Below are 14,702 nucleotides of genomic sequence, written 5' to 3'. Positions count from 1 at the left end.
TCATGGCAGGACAGCTCGGCCACGTGTTATGCTCCTCCTGTACTATGTGGGAAGTCAGGGTGGCTTCCAGTGTCCTTGACGACTACGTGTGCGGGAAGTGTATCCGCCTGCAGCTCCTGACGGACGCATTGCGGCGCTGGAGCTGTGGGTGGATTCACTCTGGAGCATCCACGATGCTGAGAATGATGTGATTAGCACGTTTAGTGAGTTGGTCTTACCGCAGGAAAGGCAACACAACCAGATAGGGAATGGAAGACCAACAGGAAGAGCAGTGCAAGGAAGGTAGTGCAGGGATCCCGTGTGGTCATCCCCTTGCAAAACAGATACACGGCTTTGGGTACTGTTGAGGGGTTTGACTCACCAGGGGAGGGCAACAGCAGCCAAGTTCATGGCCCCGTGGGTGGCTCTGCTGCACAGGGGGCAGGAAAAAGAGTGGAAGAGCTATAGTGATAGGGGATTCAATTGTAAGGGGAATAGACAGACGTTTCTGCGGCCGCAACCGAGACTCCAGGGTTGTATGTTGCCTCCCTGGTGCAAGGGTCAAGGATGTCTCGGAGCGGGTGCAGGGCATTCGGAAAAGGGAGGGTGAACAGCCAGTTGTCGTGGTACATATAGGTACCAATAATATAGGTAAAAAAAAGGGATGAGGTCCTACAAGATGAATTTAGGGAGCTAGGAGCTGAATTAAAAAGTAGGACCTCAAAAGTAGTAATCTCAGGATTGCTACCAGTACCACATGCTAGTCAGAGTAGGAATCGCAGGATAGCTCAGATGAATACATGGCTTGAGGAGTGGTGCAGCAGAAAGGGATTCAAATTCCTGGGACATTGAAACCGGTTCTGGGGGAGGTGGCACCAGTACAAACCGGACGGTCTGCACCTGGGCAGGACTGGAACCAATGTCCTAGGGGGAGTGTTTGCTAGTGCTGTTGGGGAGGAGTTAAACTAATATGGCAGGGGGATGGGAACCAATGCAGGGAGACAGAAGGAATTAGAATGGGGGAAGAAGCAAAAAATAGAAAGAAGAAAAATAAAAGTGGAGGGCAGAGAAACCTAAGGGAAAAAGCAAAAAGGGCCACATTACAGCAAAATTCTAAAGAGGCAATGTGTGTTAGAAAGACAAGCCTGAAGGCTCTGTGCCTCAATGTGAGGAGTACTTGGAATAAGGTGGACGAATTAACTGCGCAGATAGCAGATAACAAGTATGATGTAATTGGCATCACGGAGACATGGCTCCAGGGTGACCAAGGCTGGGAACTCAACATCCAGGGGTATTCAACATTTAGGAAGAATAGACAGAAAGGAAAAGGAGGCGGGGTGGCATTGCTGGTTAAAGAGGAAATTAATGCAATAGTAAGAAAGGACATTAGCTTGGATGATGTGGAATCGGTATAGGTGGAGCTGCGGAATACCGAAGGGCAGAAAACGCCAGTGGGAGTTGTGTACAGACCACCAAACAGTAGTAGTAAGATTGGGGACAGCATCAAACAAGAAATAAGGGATGCATGCAATAAAGGTACTGCAGTTATCATGGGTGACTTTAATCTACATATTGATTGGGCTAACCAAACTGGTAGCAATGCGGTGGAGGAGGATATCCTGGAGTGTATTAGGGATGGTTTTCTCGACCAATATGTTGAGGAACCAACCAGGGAGCTGGCCATCCCAGACTAGGTGATGTGTAATGAGAAAGGACTAATTAGCAATCTTGTTGTGCGAGACCCCTTGGTTAAGAGTGACCGTAACATGGTAGAATTCTTTATTAGGATGGAGAGTGACACAGTTAATTCAGAAACTAGGGTCCTGAACTTAAGGAAAGGTAACTTCGATGGTTTGAGGCATGAATTGGTTAGAGTAGACTGGCAAATGATACTTAAAGGGTTAAAGGTGGATAGGCAATGGCAAACATTTAAAGATCACATGGATTAACTTCAGCAATTGTACATTCCTGTCTGGAGTAAAAATAAAATAGGGAAGGTGGCTCAACCGTGGCTAACAAGGGAAATTAAGGATTCAATCCAAGGAAGAGGCATATAAATTGGCCAGAAAAAGCAGCAAATCTGAGGACTGGGAGAAATTTAGAATTCAGTAGAGAAGGACAAAGGGTTTAATTAAGAGAAGAAGCTTGCCGGGAACATAAAAACTGACTGCAAAAGCTTCTATAGATATGTGAAGATAAAAAAAGATTACTGAAGACAAACGTAGGCCCCTTACAGTCGGATTCAGGTGACTTTATTATGGGGAACAAAGAAATGGCAGACCAATTGAACAAATACTTTGGTTCTGTCTTCACGAAGGAAGACACAAATAACCTTCCGGAAGTACTAGGGGATCGAGGGTCTAGTGAGAATGAGGAACTGAAAGATATCCTTATTAGGCGGGAAATTGTGTTAGGGAAATTGATGGGATTGAAGGCCGATAAATCCCCGGGGCCTGATAGTCTGCATCCCAGAGTACTTAAGGAAGTGGCCCTAGAAATAGTGGATGCATTGGTGATCATTTTCCAACAGTCTATCGACTCTGGATCAGTTCCTATGGACTGGAGGGTGGCTAATGTAACACAACTTTTTAAAAAGGGAGGGAGAGAGAAATCGGTTAATTATAGACCGGTTAGCCTGACATCAGTGGTGGGGAAAATGTTGGAATCAATTATTAAGGATGAAATAGCAGCTCATTTGGAAAACAGTGACAAGATCGGTCCAAGTCAGCATGGATTTATGAAGGGGAAATCATGCTTGACAAATCTTCAGGAATTTTTTGAGGATGTAACAAGTAGAGTGGATAAGGGAAAACCAGTGGATGTGGTGTATTTGGACTTTCAAAAGGCTTTTGCAAGGTCCCACACAAGTGATTAGTGCGCAAAATCAAAGCACATGGTATTGGGGGTAATATACTGATGCAGATAGAGAATTGGTTGGCAGGCAAGAAGCAGAGAGTCAGGATACACGGGTCCTTTTCAGAATGGCAGGCAGTGACCAGTGGGCTCAGTGCTGGGACTCCAGATCTTTACAATGTACATCAATGAATTGGATGAAGGAATTGGTGTAATATCTCCAAGTTTGCAGAAGACACTAAACTGGGTGGTGGTGTGAGCTGTGAGGGGGACACTAACAGGCTGCAGGGTGACTTAGACAGATTAGGTGAGTGGGCAAATGCAGTATAATGTGGATAAATGTGAGGTTATCCACTCTGGGGGCAAAAACACGCAGACAGAATATTATCTGAATGGTGGCAGATTAGGAAAAGGGGAGGTGCAACGAGACCTGGGCATCATGGTTCATCAGTCATTAAAAGTTGGCATACAGGTACAGCAGGCGGTAAAGAAGGCAAATGGTATGTTGGCCTTCATAGCTAAGGGATTTGAGTATAGGAGCAGGGAGGTCTTACTGCAGCTGTACAGGGCCTTGGTGAGGCCTCACCTGGAATATTGTGTTCAGTTTTGGTCTCCTAATCTGAGGAAGGACGTTTTTGCTATTGAGGGAGTGCAGCGAAGGTTCACCAGACTGATTCCCGGGATGGCAGGACTGACATATGAGGAGAGACTGGATCAACTGGGCCTCTATACATTGGAGTTTAGAAGGACGCGAGGGGATCTCATAGAAACATACAAGATTCTGACGGGACGGGACAGGTTCGTTGCGGGTCGATTGTTCCCGATGTTGGGGAAGTCCAGAACCAGGGGACATAGTCTTAGGATAAGGGGTAGGCCATTTAGGACTCAGAGACTTGTTAACCTGTGGAATTCCATGCCGCAGAGAGTTGTTGATGCCAGTTCATGGGATATATTCAAGAGGGATTTAGATATGACCCTTATGGCTAAAGGGATCAAAGGGTATGGAGAGAAAGCAGGAAAGGGATACTGAGGGAATGATCAGCCATGATCTTATCGAATGGTGGTGCAGACTCGAAGGGCCAAATGGCCTACTCCTGTACCTATTTTCTATGTTTCTATGTTTCTCTGTTTCTCAGGGCAATAAGTGCTTATGTTGCCAGCGACGCCCACATCCTGGTAATGAACAAAGGGATAGCAGGTAACAGGAACAATAACCCAATGGCCTCCAGTCATATTAAATGCAGAGCTAAAGTTTCAACTTCAGAAGCCTGCTTCACCATTTCTTTTATCTGGTGGAAGTGCTCAGAATAGCCTAAAGGTAGAGGAGCAGATTCTATAATCATTTTAAGAATATAATTTCTCTATAGTAAACAGATTACCATTCTAACATGGAATCCACTTTTTACAATATGGCTGGGGTTGATATGCTTGCCTGAATTACATGACAAAGTACTTCATTGGCTGTAAAGCGCTTTGGGACATCCTCAGGTCATGAAATGCGCTCTATAAATGCAAGTCTTTTTTTCTTTTCATTGGCTATCAAACATTAGAGGGCTACCAGATTTGGTGCATAAGGAGCTTGACTGGCTACTGATACACATTACCCTTATATGATAAGAATAATCTTAATTTCAGATTCACTTAACACTTATGTTATCCCATCTCTTCTGATGTGGATTGCCATTAGTACTGACTGCCAGGGAATGTTACCTGTGCCCAATTCTTCCTCCACCTAGAGTTAAAGCACATAGGATTTCAGTTCTTGTCACTCTCTAGGAACAGGAGTAGGCCATTTAGCCCCTCGAGCCTGTTGTACCATTCAATTTGATCATGGCTAATCTGCACCTCATTTTCATTTACCCATCTTTGGTCCCTATCCCTTGATACTCTTCCCCAACAAAAATCTATTGATCTCAGTTTTGCAAATTTCAATTGACCCAGCATGTACAGTCTTTTGAGGGAGATAGTTCCAGAATTACATCACCCTTTGCATGAAAAAATGCTTCCAAATATCACTGCTAAATGGCCTAGCTCTAATTTTAAGATTGTGTCCCCTTGTTCTGGAATTACCTCCAGTGGAAGTAGTTTCTCTTTATCTATCTCATCATATTCAGCACCCATCTGTAGTAGCCTGTCTCACCGTTTGTTGCCTATTTTATGGTATAAATAACCACTATATTTAAGAGAAATATTAACAGTCGCTGACCTTTTGCTTCCATTTCCCAGGATATACCCTCATCAATGAGGACTGCCCCGGAGCGGAGTGGAATATCATGTGTCGGGACTGCTGTGAAACGGATCAGATTGAGTGTGTCTGTCCTGGGAAGGAGGAGGTTGTGGGATATTCTGTCCCATGCTGTCGGAATGAGGAAGATGAATGTGACTCCTGTCTGATACATCCAGGTATGGCTGAGCTCTCCAACAGAGTGGGAATGAGTGTCTAGCTATAATTGAATCCGCTTTGTATCTATTGATACTTTTTGGGGAATTATTTCCTTTCTCTCTCCAGCAGACATCTGGGAGCTGGGTAGGCAGGCAAGCCAAGATCAAGCCTTTGAGAAAGTGAACTGACCTTTGACCTTCCCTATGGGGAAGTACCCTTGCTTTGCTCACTTCCTCCTCGTCTCAGGATGTTTTAAATAAGAAAGTCACCAAGTGGAGAATTGAAGGTGCTGAACCTACCAAACCTCAGCACTGCCATTCTCCCTTCACCTCCACCCCCCCCCCCCCACCCCACCGCCCCCCAGTACAACAATTACACATTCAAAAAAAAACTTTTCTTTCCAAAATTTAGGGTTAAAGAGAAACAAAATTGGTCCGGGTTCTCCTTTCTATTCACACTCTGTTGATCCCTGCTGGAAAGTGTGCAGGGACGACAGTTGAGGGACAGGATCAGGCTCGGCTGTGATGGTCTGCATGGTAAAATAGCTCATGACACTCACTGTCTTGGTCCGCACATGATGAATGGCATGTGAGGTCATGGAGAGAGCTGGCACAAGTCAAAGTCACAGAATTATAAAGAAACGACAACACAGAAACAGGCTATTCAGCCCAACCAGCCCGCCCTGGTGTTTATCTCCACGTGAGCAGTAGTCCTAATCCCAAGTCCCCACTCTGTTCCATATCCCCTTACCCCATTTCCTAACCTATCCTGTGTGCAGCCCTCCTTTCAAACCCAATGTGTAAAAATCGCAACAAGGGAGGATTCGCTATTGGATCTAGTAATGGGGAATGAAACAGCGCAGATGAGAGAAGTAAAAGTAGGGGAATATCTAGGCAATAGTGACCATAATATAATACGCTTTAAGAAGATAATTGAGTAGGACATAAGAATGACGAAATCCAGGGTAATAGATTGGAGAAAAGCTGATTTTGAGGGGCTGAGAATAGAAATTGGGAAATTAAAATGGGCAACAATATTGGCAAACAATGATGTAGAATAACAATGGGAAGCATTTAAAATGGTGTTCAACAGAGTGCAGCAACAATATATTCTGCTAATAGGAAAAAACAAACTAAACACAAATGAGACTCCACGGATGAAAAAACCGTAAGGGAACAATTGAGGGTAAGGAAAGAGGCATATGTTATGTATATGGGCAGCAGGGGAGTGCATGATAAGGGAGAACACTGAGAGATTAGGAGCGAAGTTAAAAAAAACAATTCGGAAGGCAAAGAGGAACTATGAAATTAAATGATAAAGGAACATAAAACAAAATAATATAATATTTTACAGGCTATTAAATAAATAGGAAGGTTGGGATGGGAATAGGGCCATTAAGGAATAGACAAGATAATACCACAGGTAAACCTAGAGAGATGGCAGAAATATTAAATCATTATTTTGCTTCAGTATTTACCAGGGAGATAGAACAGGTGGACATGACATTGGATGATGAGATTAGTAATGAGATAAGTGCATTTAAAATAAAAAGAGGGGATATATTAAATAAACTAATCAAACTCAAAGGATACAACCCCTAATCCAGATGGATTGCATTCATATATTTTAAAGGAATCTAGGGAAAAGATAGCAAAGGCATTACCGCACATATTTAATAATTCATTAGAAAAAGGTGTCGTGCCAGAGGATTGGCAGATAGTTAATGTAATACCTATATTAAGAAGGGGATAGAACATGTCCAGGGAATTACAAACCAGTCACCTTAACATCCATGGTCGGAAACATAATGTAATCCCTACTAAAGGAGAAAATAGAAGAACATCTAGAAATCAAAAATATAATAATGAATAGTCAGCATGGATTTCAAAAGTGAAAGTCTTGCTTAACCAATCTCTTTGAATTTTTTGAAGAGGTAACAGAGAGAGTAGACAAGGGTAATGTAGTGGATGTAATTTATCGATATTTTCAAAAGGCCTTCAATAAGGTACCCCGTAATAGACTGATGAACAAGGTCAGAGAATGCGGAGTCAGGGGACAAGTAGCAGAATGGATAGCTAGCTGGCTTCAAGACAGAAAGCAGAGAGTAGGGGTAAAGGGTAGCTATTCACAGTGGCAGAGGTGGGTAGTGGATCAGTGCTGGGACCACTGCTGTCCACAATTTACATTAACATTTTAGACTTTGGAATCAAAAGCACCATGTCTAAATGTGCAGATGACACCAAATTGGAGGGGGGGTGGGGGGGGTTAGTCAGTACTGAGGAGGACTGTAAAAATTATAGTAGGGCATTAATAAATTGCAGAATGGGAATTTAATTAGCAAATGGAATTCAACACAGATAAATATGAGGTATTACATTTTGTAGAAAGAATAAGAAGGTCACTTATTACTTGGAGGGTCTAGGTGGGGTATATAAATCAAGCAAAGTTGCGACACAGATTCGCAAGGCCATAAAAAAGAAAACCAAGCACGAGGGTCTATTTCTAGAGGTGTAGAATTGAAAAGTAGGGAAGTTATGCTAAACCTGTATCGAACCTTGGTTAGACCACACTTAGAGTACTGTGGACAGTTCTGATCGCCATATTATAAAACAGATATAGAGGCACTGGAGAGGGTGCAGAGAAGATTTACAAGGATGATACCTGAAGTGCGAGAGTATACCTATCAGGAAAAGATGAACAGGCTGGATCTCTTTTCTCTTGAAAAAGTAGGCTGAGGGGTGACCTACTAGAGGTCTTTAAAATTCTGAAAGGTTTTGATAGAGTGGGTACAGAGAGAATGTTTCCACTTGTGGGGAAGAGTCTAACTAGAGGCGATCAATATAAGATAGTCACCAAGAAATCAAACAGGGAATTCAGAAGAAGCTTCTTTACTCAAAGAGTGGTGAGAATGTGGAACTCGCTACCGAAGGGAGTAGTTGAAGCGAATAGTATTGATGCAATTAAGGAGAGGATACATAAGCATATGAGGGAGAAGGGAATAGAGGGTTAAATGCAGATAGAGTTAGATGAGGAAAGACGGGAAGAGGCTCAAGTGCAGAATAAATGCCAGCATAGACTGGTTGGGTCGAATGGCCTGTTCCTGTGCCGTGTATCCTATGTAATCCTATTCTTAAATGTTAACATGGTCTCTGCTTCAAATACAACCCTCTCTGTAAAAACATTCTCCTGCTCTCTGTCCTAAATCTCTTACATTTAATCTTATATGTATATTGATTTTTGCTAGACACATCAATCACTTTCTGAACCATTCCTTTAAAATTTGAAACACCTTTATGAAATAACCCTGTAATCTCTTCTGTTCTAATAGCAACAGCTATGAGTTTCCAAGTCTTTCTTCTTATTTATAGTTCCTTAAATCAGGCAGCATCTGCACTGTGCCCTCTCTATTACCTGAACATCCATCCTATAGTATGAAGCTGCACACAGGGCTCCAACTGTAGTCTTACTAAGATTTTATATCGACCCCCCACTAGATATTCAGATGAGGTGAGGACGAATGACGAACACATGCAGGTTTTGAATGTTGTGTATTTTTGTTGCAGGGTGCGTCATCTTTGACAACTGTAAGGGATGTCACAACGGTTCGTGGGGAACCTTGGATGATTTCTACATCAAAGGGCTTTACTGCTCTGAGTGTCACACTGGCTGGTCGGGGGGAGACTGTATGAGTAAGTAATGCCAGGGGGCTTGTATTTCTGCAAATCCTTCAGCAAGCACCTCCCTCCAAATGAAAACCTTTATGAAGGAAGAGGGCTGTATCCATAACTGACTGAAAGGGCCCACTGTGAATGAATTAAAAAAAACCTTGGGCTAGATTTTACACTTTTGTGCATATCGCCCAAAAATGGGTCTTATTTCTGGTGTGGGCGGTAAAAATGGATTTTCAGATCGTCAGCTTCTTGCCCATTCTCAAAGCACCTAGTCTCCATTTTTGAAATTGGACATTACCACGAGCGATATGAAATGGGCGGTAGCGTTAAATCTCGCTGACCTTCTGCCATAAAGCATTGCCGTCCTTAGCAACGGCAGGGCAACGCTCGATTCCCGCGATTCAGGTGGTCGGGGTCATCATGACATTTGCAAAGAGGAGACAGAGAGAGAGAGCTGAGAGGGACTGAAAGTATGTGTGGCTGTGGTGTGTGCTTGTTTGGCTGTTGTGGGAGGCACAAGGGAGATTCACCAGCAGCAAAAAGCCTACTAAGCACCAAGAACATAATTGGCACCGAGTTTATGTCCAACAAATAAGATATAACATGGAAGGGATGGTGGAGGCCCTGGAGCTGGTAGCCAGGAACATTGGTGGCAGAGGGCTCCCAGTGGTCCCAGAGCGCAGCACTGCACCCCAAGGTGCCGCATCCCCATTGCCAACCACACATGAGAGCCAGCAGCAACATCTTGCTTCTGGGTCGGAGCACGTTGCCGCCTCGGAACCGTCCTCTCCTGTTTCCGTCCAAGCAGCGCTTCGGCCGTCATCCCCCCACCCCAATGAAGCATCGCCTGAGGACCTCCTCGGCCAGGTGGCTTGGAGTCAGGAAGGGAAGGGGAAGGGGTAGCATTGGGGAGGAGAAGCAGGTGGAAAGGATGTTTTATACAGAAATACTGATGATTTCAGACAACTGATAAATGTTTTTTATTAAACAAAGCCTTGTTGCGCATTGGCTCAGATAGCTGCACAGTTACACGCTGGTGATTCCTTAACATCAAAGGTTATAATTATACTTAACTTCATCAACTTAAACTTTAACTGCATGACTTGCACATCCAGCAGTGCGTCAGCCTTGTAAATAACATCAATGTCCTTTCAGGCAAAGTGCTTATTGATGAGCTTTTGACATAAGGCTCTTGCAGCTATCATGTCACCACGGGCCCTTTCATGTGGTCTACAGGGGGGGGCGGGGGCATGGCTTTAGCGTCAGCCTGATTGTTTGGACCGATGTCAGCGTCCACCTTCTTATTCCCCCTCTTCCTCTCTCTGGTGAGGTGGACTGTCAGACTCATCAAGCAATTCTTGTCCCCTCCTGATAGCCAAGTTATGCAGCATGGAGCACACCACCACGAATTGAGCTACCTGCTCAGGGTGGTATTGGAGGTCACCTCCTGAGTGGTCCAGGCATCTAAAGCGCTGCTTAAGCACTTCAATGGTTTTCTCCATGATATTGCGAGTGGCTCTGTGGGCTCTCGTTGTATCACCTCTCGGCTTCGGTGTGGGTGTCACGCAGGTGTGTCATCAGCCAGGTTGCGAGGCCATATCCTTTGTCACCAAGCATCCAGCATTGACCTTGTGGCTGATTGATAAACAAGTCAGATACAGTGCTCTCATGCAGGATGTGAGCATCATGGATGCTGCCCGGAAATTTAGCATTCACTGTCATTATAATTTGCTGGTGGTCGACATTCAGGGAGTGGAATCCTTGCAGTTCCTGAAAACCTCTGCATCCTGAAAAGGTGCCCACATTGCGATGTGCATACAGTCTATTCCTCCCTGCACGTTGGGGAAGTTTGCAATTTTGGAGAATCCTAGAGCCCTTTCACTCTGTGCCTCCCTGGTCATCGGGAAGCTGATCAAGTTCCTCCTGCATGCGTATAGGGCTTCAGTGACCTGTCTAATGCAGCAATGTGTGGCATGCTGAGACAGTCTGCAAATGTCACCAGCTGTGGCCTGAAAAGAACCCGATGTGTAGAACGACAGTGCCGCGGTGACTTTGACCTTGATGGATAGTGCAGTACTGATGGTGCTGGCAGACTGCAGATCTCCCTTATGAGCTGGCATATCTAAGTGATAACCTCTTTGTGGAAGCGCAGTCTCCAAAGGCAGGTGGTGTTGGGCAAGTCGAGGTAAGACCGCTTGTCCCTGTACTTGCGGAGGGTGTAACGTCTGGTCCTTCTCATCAGTCTGGCATGTCTTACATTGGGCACATAATGCTGTGGAGTGTACCTTCACCCATCGCGAGTCTGCAGCATGTAATTGGTCATCAAGAGAAGGTGAGAAAGGACAGGCCCCATTGCAATAGCTCTCTGTTTTCCACCGATTGGTCACAAACAATGAATTTCCCGATGAAGACACCTATTAAATTCCAATCGGTCACAGTATGGTCAAGATGTTTGTACAGATGTTTGTACATCAACTGCAGCGACCACCTGAGTACATCTGAACTCCCCCGAGGTTGAAGCAGAAGAGCCTTTTAAAGGATGCGACATGTGATGTAGAACATGGTGCCCATAACGCTGCGATTAGTTCTGGTTAGTTCCACTTTTTCTGGGCGGTTTTTTGGGCAAGTGATATTGTGGGCGATATGTGTGTGAGGTGGTGGAAGTGACGTTCGGCGATCTCATGGCCGCTAGTTTTGGCAAATATGATCTTTACGACAAAAAAAAGTGGGCGCCGGTTATTATTGAATCGGCATTAATTCTGTGCGGAAAGTAACACTGGGCAATATTATCGGCGTTGATCTCGCCCAATCTAATGATTCGCGCAAAAAAAGTGGACAGGCGGTATTATTTTTTCCTGTCGTTACGCACTTGGGGAAAGTAACGCTCGGCGATAAGTTTCCGAAAAATGCGTGTCAGTTTCCATTTTTTGACTAAATGGGCGATTATATGGACGTTATACATCATTTCAGTGGTAAAATGGACGTTAAGCGGGCGTTAAGCATGCAAAAAACGAGGAAACTCTAGCCCCTTTGTTTATGTGCCACTTTACTACAGCTCTCTGAAATTTCTCAAAGTGATCTGCATGAATTACCTTGAAGTGCTGCCACTGTTGGAGAGGCAAACACAGCAGCCAATTTTCACAAAACAAAGCTTCACTATAGTAAAAGGATGAAATAAAAACAGAAAATGCTGGAACAGATCAGGCAGCATCTATGGAGATAGAAAATGAGTTAACATACCTTTCATCATTGATCTTTCATCAGAACTGGCAAAGGTTAGAGCTGTGACAGTTTTTAAGCAAGTATAGAGGCAGGGAAAGGGTGGGGTAGGGGACAAAAGAACAAAAGGGAAGGTCTAGGATTAAGTGGGAGGTAGGAGAGATTAAATGACAAAAGGGATGATGGTGCAAGGCAAAAGGGGGTGGTAATGTGACAAATAAATAAACTTCTGTGCGTCTCAGTATCTGATCCCTGTTGGCTCAATGTCCAGTTCCGGGGAACGGTCTCAATATAAACCCTTGTGCGTCTCGGTGTCAGATCCCTGGAATCTCAGTGTCCAATCCCTCTTGATATCTGTGTTCATTGGGCCCTGTCTCTGAAACCCAAATGTCCCTGTTGCTGATTGTTGGTGGTCTTTGACTCTAGTCGTTTCTCCCTGGCAGTACAATGGTAAGTGTGTCATATTCACAGTCTGGGAGGTGAGGAGACTCTTTCCTACTATCTTGCCTGTAATATATAGCTCCATCTAGTGGACAACTGTGGTAATGCAGCCAAGTCACCTGACAAGCTCCCGACAAGAGCCATTTTGTAAGGGTGTGTTCGTGATATCGTAGAGAATGTAGCACATTTGGCGATGAAGGATAGAATTTCTGGATACCCTAGCTGAAATTTTTGTTGGTGAATAATTCAGCCAACTGACAGAGAGACTTTGTTTTGAATAACAGCTAAAAATCCAAGGAAAATTTCAAGCACACTTGGCTGAACTGAAGAGTCCAGATGGCCATGCCTATGGGAATAATAGGGCGCTTGGGTGAGTTTCAATGCGACAGAGCCTTTCGGAGCCCATGTGGAGCGGCTAGAAATGTTTTTCACCGCAAATAGTATCATCGAAGTTCCCAATGATGAAAACAGTTATCGGGTGCTTTTAGAAAGAAAACGGGCTATTGGAAGTGGTCAGAAGAATGCGACGCAGCATTCAAGGAGTGTAAAAGCCACTTGGGAGAGAGCACAATGTTAGTTCACTATGACGTATCTAAGCAGATCAAGCTAGCATGTGACCCCTCTCTGTATGGAGTTGGGGCAGAGATCTCTCATGTATTACGTAATGGGGAGGAAAGACCAATTGTTTTTGCTTCACGCACTCTCAGTGCCAGTAAGTGTAATTATGCACAAATCGAAAGGGAAGCTTTGGCATTAATTTTTGGGGTCAAGAAGTACCACAAATGCTTGTATGGTCGTAGGTTTACCATCATTATGGACCATAAGCTCCTGACAGCAATCGTCCATCCAAAGTCCCCAGTTTCAACCTTAGCTGTAGCCTGAATGCAGAGATGGGCTTTTATTTTGTCAGCATATATGTATGACATTGAGTACAGACGATCAACTGATTACAGTAATGCTGATGCTATGTCTAGATTGCCATCCCCATCACAAGTTACACCCAATAGGGAAGAAGTGTTCTATTTTTCATACATTGATGAACTGTCAGTCACAGCTGAAGAGGTTGGTAGAGCAACCAAACGTGACTCAGTTATGTCAAAGGTGTATGATTACAGAGCAAATGGCTGGCCAAACCAGATATCAGAGCAAGATATTCATTCATATTTCATTTGTAGGAATGAATTATCAGTGGATAAAGATTATATCATGTGAGGTACAAGAGTGGTTATACCAAATAAATTCAAGTCCATATTATTAGGAAATCTTCATGACCAGCGCCTGGGAATGTGCTGGCTAAGAGTTTTGCATGCAGTTACTTATGGTGGCCAGATCTAGATAAATATATAGAGTACATCTTTAGTCAGTGTTCAACCGGTCAATCGGTAAGCAAGAAACCACCATCAGTATCATTACAGCCATGGAAATGGCCTCCCAGGAAGTGGCAAAGGTTACATATATATTTAGCTGAGCTAGCAGGACAACAATTATTCATTGTGATTGATAGCCATTCGAAGTGATTAGAGAAAATAACAACCAGACAATTTGCGAAATTTATTTTCTTCATATGGCCTCCCAGAATAAATTGTGTCTGTTAATGGATCACAATTTTGTTCAGAAGAATTTGCACAGTTCACGAGCAAATATGGTGTGAAACATACCAAAGTTCCACTGTATCACCCTGCTTCAAATGGTGCAGCAGAGCGCACTGTACAAATTGTAAAACGTGTCCTCATCAAGCAAATGTTGGATCAAAATCCAAAAAAATGGCAGTTGTCGTTGGACCACAAATAGACTAATTTTCTAATTACTTATCGTAATACTCCTCATACAACTACTGGTAGAACACCAGCAAAGTTGTTTCTCAAACGACAGCCATGAACCAAGTTATTATTGTTAAAACCAAACTTGGCACAGTCAGTAGAAGATAAACAATTAGTACAGAAAAAGAATCATGATAGAGGTAGAGTAAGAGAGAGGAGTGTGAAATTAAATCAGAAGGTGAGAGTGAAGAACCATCACCATAAATGGTTAAAGTGGTTACCAGGAAGAATGGTGAAGATATGTAGCCCTCGCACATATTTGGTCAAGATGTTTGATCATGGACAGGTTAGGTTTGTTCACATTGATCATATTTTACCTACAGATGTGGAAGTAGT

At 43.8% G+C, this 14,702-nt stretch overlaps 1 protein-coding gene across 3 annotated transcripts in view; it reads left to right on the top strand.

Annotated features, from left to right (window-relative positions):
- pamr1a (peptidase domain containing associated with muscle regeneration 1a) overlaps positions 1-14,702 on the top strand; it is a 319,049-nt gene that overhangs the window by 35,155 nt on the left and 269,192 nt on the right. For all 3 annotated transcript variants that reach the window (XM_070899341.1, XM_070899342.1, XM_070899340.1), the window contains exons 2-3: positions 5,059-5,235; positions 8,779-8,904. In XM_070899341.1, the coding sequence (XP_070755442.1) occupies positions 5,059-5,235; positions 8,779-8,904 (303 nt within the window). The remainder of the gene's footprint in view (positions 1-5,058; positions 5,236-8,778; positions 8,905-14,702) is intronic.

Source organism: Pristiophorus japonicus, chromosome 14 (genome assembly GCF_044704955.1).
Source record: "Pristiophorus japonicus isolate sPriJap1 chromosome 14, sPriJap1.hap1, whole genome shotgun sequence".
Lineage (NCBI taxonomy): Eukaryota > Metazoa > Chordata > Chondrichthyes > Pristiophoridae > Pristiophorus > Pristiophorus japonicus.
This window is presented reverse-complemented; position numbering and strand designations above follow the sequence as displayed.